Here is a 6,629-nt window from a genome sequence, read left to right as displayed (position 1 = left end):
AGAATAGGCAAAAAGTGAACGAAAGGTGCCCAGAAGAGGCAAAAAGTGATTGTAAATTGCCCAGAATAGGCGAAAAAATCGCAAAGAACGGCCCCGCTGAAGACGGGTAGAGCCAGAAAAAGTGCGCGAAAGGTGATTTTCGGTAGCGTCCCCAAGCGGCAAACTAGCCATTTTACGCGGTAGTGCAAACAAAACCGCATAGTGTTCCCTCCAAGAATCCACCATCGCAGAATATTTACATCGTCACAACGAGTAGTGCGTGCGAGACACAGCCAGCTGACGATAGCGTAGGTAGTGTGCATTGTTTACCTACTGCCTGAACGGTGCGCGCCGTGCTGGAACGTAAATATTTCTGAAGAGAGATTTTCGAAAAAGTGTTAAAGTTTCGCGGTGAAATTTTTATTTGGCAAATTGACTGCTCGGGTGCATTTTGGATTCTTGGAGGTTGAAAAGTGCGTGAGTGAACGGGAATACGGCGCTACCGAAGAAGAAAATGGCCGACGAGAGGAAATTCAGTGAGTTGGAGCTGACGAAGCAGAATATTGTCGATTCAATGGCTTTGTTGGAATATTATGCGAAGGAGTTCGACAAGGACAGTAAGTTTGCGGGCCAAGTAGAAGCGTGGGCGGAAAAGTTGGAGAAATTTTACGACGAGTTTCACCGGACGGTGGTGAAATTGGAGATGTTTTCCACCGATAAGGAGCCAATCGACCTGAAAAAGGAACGGCAGTTGTTCGACGGTCGCTATTATGCTCTTCGGTCCTTCTACTTGGCCAAACTGGCGAAGAAAACACGTTCTCCCCCTTCTGCCAACCCCGCACCATCGAGACCAATGAACATCAGGCTTCCGGAGCTAAACCTACCCAAGTTTAGCGGTAAGTTGGAAGACTGGTGTGTTTTTCGCGATTCATTTGAATCCGCAGTAGGTTCCCGGAGCGACATCAGTGCGGTCGAGAGGATGCACTATCTGAAGGGCCTCGTTCAAGGAGAGGCAGCGCGCATTCTCGACCCTATCAAAATAAGCGAGCAGGGCTACAAGGACGCTTGGCGAACGTTGCGGCTGCGTTTTGAGAACAACCGGCAGTTAATCAAGTGTCACATTCGGACGCTTTTCGACACTCCAGCGATGCGCAAGGAATCAGCTGAAGATCTGCTTGCGCTGATCGATCGCTTCGAGCAGCAGATCTCCGTTCTGAAGAGCTTGGGTGAACCAGCAGACCGATGGAGCTCTATCCTGGTTTACCAGCTATCTATACGCCTCGATCCTTGTACGCTCCGGGAATGGGAGAACCACTGTAGCAAACTCGATGCTGACAACATCGCTTCGGTTCTGGGAGGAACCGCCGGCACATCAGAGGACACAAGCACTGGTGCGTCAACTTCAATGCCATCATACGTGACGATGGTAAACTTCCTCCAGAACTACGCTCGAGTTTTGCAAGCAGTTTCTTCAGCCACTTCGAACACCGCTCCTCCGCGCAGCAAGCCAAATCCGACATCCAAGCTAGCAGCCTTTCCAGTCGCAGCTACACAGCAAACTGCAGTATCCAGTACACCCTCTTCCAGCGCCAGCAAGCCGAAGCCGTGCGACAAGTGCGGTGAGAGTCACTACCTGTACAGCTGTCCGGAATTTCGGAAACTCAACCTTCGCCAACGGATCGATCTGGTAAGACAGAAAAACCTTTGCATTAACTGTTTGAGATCGAGTTCCCATTATGCCCGGAACTGTTCTGGGTCAAGATGCCGTACATGTACCAAGAAGCACCACACGCTTCTTCATACTGAGCCCTCTGACGACAATCCCGCTTCTGGTCAAGCCACCGGATCAACTTGCTGTGTTGCCCTCCAGCCGACTCTCACCGCAGCATCTGCGCTGCATGCTCCAAACTCACTGTCACCCCAGTCTGTTTCGCAAGCTCCCATCCAGCAACCGTCTACCTCTACCTCAATCGCAAACTTATCCCACATTCATGCGCCTTCCATGAGTTCTCAGACTGCCCTCGTATCACATACTGGTGAAGTGATTCCTGGAACCGTTTTCCTTCCGACTGCGCTAGTGAATATCCGTAACGGTAGAGGTCGCATCGTCACTGCTCGTTGCTTGCTGGACTGTGCTTCCCAACGCAACTTTGTTTCTGGGGCTCTTTGCGAACGACTGCAGCTTCCTCGCATCCGATTGCCGCATGCTATCCCGATAAGCGGAATCGGAAACACTACAACGCTGGTTGAATACCAGGCCACGATAACCATCTCCTCTCGAGTCACTCCCTTCTCCGTACAATGCTCCATGCTCGTTCTGCCTTCCATTACCGTCAAGCTGCCCCAGTCGACGGTAGAAGCCCGCCACTGGCCGATTCCAAAGCACGTGGAGCTTGCAGATCCAACATTCGCTGTTACTGGCGACATCGACATGATTCTGGGTGCCGCCCATTTCTTCCAAATTCTTCGATACGGCAGGATATCACTCGGGGAAGAGTTACCGCTTCTGCAGAACACAGAGTTCGGTTGGGTCGTCTCCGGAGAGTGTTTATTGGAAAACCACGATCACAGCGATCCACGCAAGTGCCAGTTCAGTAATCCCTGCACAATCGATGAATTGGTCAACCGATTCTGGCAGCTCGAAGAAGTCCACGATGCAAAGGGATGGTCTCCGTCGGAACGATACTGTGAGGAACATTTCTTGAAGAACACCACCCGCAACTCCGAAGGCCGCTACGTCGTCAAGCTGCCCAAGCGTGACGAGCTGCTTTGGCAGTTAAAGGACAACAAATACAACGCCACCCGCCGCTTCTTCTCTCTGGAACGATCACTCGGTGCGAGTCCCGATAAGAAGGCGATGTATCAGCAGTTCATCCACGAGTACGTGAGATTGGGACATATGCGGGAGATTGGCCCCGATGAAATCGACGCGCAACCGCAATACTACCTTCCACACCACGCTGTGATGAAACTCGACAGCACCACTACAAAGCTTCGTACCGTATTCGACGCATCATGCCGCTCGAAGTCCGGTATCTCGCTGAACGATGTCCTGCTTCCTGGTCCCACAATCCAGGACACTCTCGTGACGATTGTCCTCCGTTTTCGAATCCACCAGTTCGTGTTATCTGCGGACATTGAAAAAATGTACCGGCAGATTTTGGTCCATCCCACCGACCAACCGCTGCAGCGAATTCTCTGGCGCGACGATCCCGAGGCTCCACTGAAGAGCTACCAGCTCCGCACCGTCACATACGGCACAAGCAGTGCTCCATTTTTGGCAACTAGGGTGCTGCAGAAGCTCGCCGATGATGAAGGGCAACATTTTCCGCTGGCGGAACCCGCTGTCCGCCACGACTTCTACGTCGACAATTTGCTGTCCGGTTCTGACGATGCTGAATCTCTCGCCGTTACCTGCAACCAGCTCATTGCAATGCTCGCATGCGCAGGACTTCCTCTCCGACAATGGTCTTCGAATTGTCAAGCTATTCTTGATACCATTCCGTTGGAGCTCCGAGAGACGAAAACACTACTCGATTTGGACCACGAGTCCTCCGTGACTGCACTTGGCCTCCGCTGGGAACCGTCGACCGATTTTCTTTCGTTCAAGACGCCGAATTGGAAGGAATGCACGGTTCTGAACAAACGAACGATCCTCTCTCAGATCAGCAGTCTTTTCGACCCCTTAGGTTTGATTGGACCGACCATTGCAAAGGCGAAAATCATGCTGCAGAGTCTTTGGAAGCTCCATCTCGACTGGGACACACCCGTGGCTAACGGATTCGCTCACGAATGGCACGAATTTCACCAGAAGTTTTCAGCACTTGCCCACCTTCGAGTTTCTCGCCATGTGTTACGTCCGGGTTACGACCGCTTGGAGATTCACGGGTTCAGCGACGCTTCAGAGTCTGCATATGGTGCATGCATCTATCTCCGGTCAATACCTGCCGAGGGCCCTTGTACAGTTCGCTTGGTGATTTCTAAGTCCAAGGTCGCTCCGATGGGGACTCAAACCATTCCACGCCTCGAGCTATGCGCAGCTCAACTCCTGTCCAGACTTCTGAAACAAGTTCAGGACAGCATCGACATCACCGCAACCACATATCTGTGGACCGATTCTTCCATCGTCTTGAACTGGATATCCGCAACTCCATCGACATGGAAAACGTTCGTAGCCAACCGAGTGGCTGAAATCCAAGAGCTGACGTCTCACGCCGTTTGGAATCACGTCCCATCCGAAGACAATCCCGCTGATCTCGTTTCTCGAGGAATGGACCTCGATGAACTCCTTGCCAGTGCACTGTGGTGGAACGGACCGCAGTGGCTGAAACTAATATTCGCTCCTTGGCCAGCGAAGTACGTCGTAGCGACCTCAAACTCAGACCAACCGGAGGTCCGACAGACTATTGCCCTTCCGGTCGTGAGCGTAGAACCGTCAGATATCGTCGATCGCTATTCCAGTCTTCGTCAGCTACTTCGGATCGGCACACTTCTTCGACGTTTCGCCGCTAATTGTCTCCACCGTAAGAATCACCAGCCTATTCTTGTCGGCCCGTTGACGGCTCTTGACATTGATCGCACTCTGCTCAATCTGGTCCGTCGCATACAACAGCAGTACTTTGCCAACGAGATACGCCAACTTGAAACCGTCGGAAAAGTAAACCGTAAATCCAAGCTACGGTATCTGCACCCGACACTCGTAGACGGCATTATTCGTGTCGGCGGCCGGCTTCACAATGCAGCGATACCTGTCGACGGAAGACACCCGATCGTCCTCCCCAAACATCGTTTCACCGACATGATCGCCACGAGAGAACACCATAAGACGCTCCATGCCGGTCCCAGCTTACTACTATCCTCGTTGCGCCAAAGATTTTGGCCCCTCGGCGGACGGAACTTGGTTCGCAACATTGTTCACGGCTGCATGGTATGCGCACGTGCCAAACCCAAGCCGTTGCAGCAGCTGATGGGGGATCTGCCATCTGTTCGGGTCAACCAGGCGTACCCGTTTCAGAATGTTGGCGTTGACTTGGCTGGGCCAATGTACGTGAGAACGTCACTCCGAAATAAGAGATCGCCATTCTTCAAAGCCTACATCACCGTATACGTATGTATGGCTACCAAAGCCGTGCACTTGGACCTTGTGTCGGATCTGACCACTAGCACATTCATTGCGAGCCTGCGAAGATTTGTCGGCCGTAGAGGAAAGCCTGCGCATATCTACTGCGATAACGCCACGAACTTTGTTGGAGCACAGCGAGAACTGGAAGAACTGCGGAAGCTTTTCCGAACTCAAGTTCACCAAGATGCCGTAGCAAACGAATGCGCAGACAACGGAATACAGTTCCACTTCATCCCACCTCGCTCTCCCACATTCGGTGGAATCTGGGAAGCCTGCGTGAAATCCGTGAAGACCCTGCTTCGCAAAATCCTCGGAAATGCCCACCTAACCGAATCCGAGCTGCAAACCGCATTGATTCAGGTCGAGTCAATGCTAAACTCTCGCCCAATCACGCCGTTGCCGGACAATCCATCCGATGAGCTTGCTCTGACTCCAGGACATTTCCTGATTGGTCGTCCGTTGAATGCGGTACCTGATCCAGATTGCCGTGAAGTTCCTGAATCCAGGTTGTCTCGATGGGAACGAGTACAACAGCTAACTCAGCACTTCTGGAGTCGTTGGCACAAGGAGTATCTCGCCACCCTGCAAAGTCGCTACCGCTGGACAGAAGCCATGGACAATCTAGCCGTTGGTTCCATCGTCGCTCTCAAAGATGAGAGAGCACCGCCGTTGAAATGGCCCCTGGGACGCGTGCTCAGCGTTCATCCCGGCCCTGACGGGCTTGTTCGTGTCGCCACCGTGAAGTCGACCTTCGGCATCGTTCAACGCGCCATCCCGAAGCTCTGCTTACTTCCAGTTGAAGTAGCGCCACCCATCGTAGCACAGAGTCCCGCACCAACTAGCAGCCCTACGTCAACAACGCCAAATGAAGGCCCTTGCTCAGGGAACCGAGCTGCCGGACGAGATCCCGGCCCTTGCTCAGGGAACAGAGCCGCCGGACGAGATCCCGGCCCTTGCTCAGGGTACAGAGCCGCCGGACGAGCTCCCGGCCCCTACTCGGGGAAATGAGTCGCCAGACGAGATCCTGGCCCAAGCTCGGGGGTATCGAGCGGTTCGTGGTTCACCTGTAAAGAACCAAGCCTCGCCGTGTGGGTTCCTAGAACCCCCGGCTGGGACGACTCGAGTTAAGTACCCCATCCTAATTTGTTAAACCAACAGTTCGCGTACAGATGTTCCTCCTTTACAGCACACCACTCCTGGACAGTATCCTGCAGTCGGACCCGACGCACCTCGAAAAATCATCCTGGAAGCCGTAAGGAGGCCTGTACCGGCAAGACGAATCCAAATCTCCATATCCCGTTGAACGTCAGTCATCGCAAGAAGCTCGAACTTCCGCCGCTAATGCCCGTTGAATTCCTTAAAATTTCATTGGCGGCCGGAATGTTCAATACTCACCTTTAATCCACCACAACATGAACCTGAATTGAAATGAAATTTTATGCATTGTACATACCTGTAAATACTCACCTAGCCCTAAGAAAAAGCATACAATAAACAGATAGTAAAACGCAATCGTTGGTGTCGGTCG

General features: G+C 52.6%; 1 protein-coding gene across 1 annotated transcript; it reads left to right on the top strand.

Moving 5' to 3' along the window:
• Positions 1-493: 493 nt before the first annotated feature.
• LOC131694505 (uncharacterized) lies at positions 494-6,109 on the top strand. The gene has a single exon (XM_058983025.1). It carries the CDS (start codon positions 494-496, stop codon positions 6,107-6,109), a length of 5,616 nt encoding a protein of 1,871 aa, XP_058839008.1.
• The last annotated feature ends 520 nt before the right edge of the window (positions 6,110-6,629 follow it).

This window comes from Topomyia yanbarensis, chromosome 1 (genome assembly GCF_030247195.1).
Source record: "Topomyia yanbarensis strain Yona2022 chromosome 1, ASM3024719v1, whole genome shotgun sequence".
In the NCBI taxonomy this organism is placed as follows: Eukaryota; Metazoa; Arthropoda; class Insecta; order Diptera; family Culicidae; genus Topomyia; species Topomyia yanbarensis.
The sequence above is the reverse complement of the archived record's forward strand: the minus strand, read 5'-3'. Positions and strand labels throughout refer to the sequence as shown.

What these genes read in the sequence shown, in the direction of transcription:
- LOC131694505 (XM_058983025.1), top strand. Translation starts at nt 494, where the DNA reads ATGGCCGACGAGAGGAAATTCAGTGAGTTGGAGCTGACGAAGCAGAAT.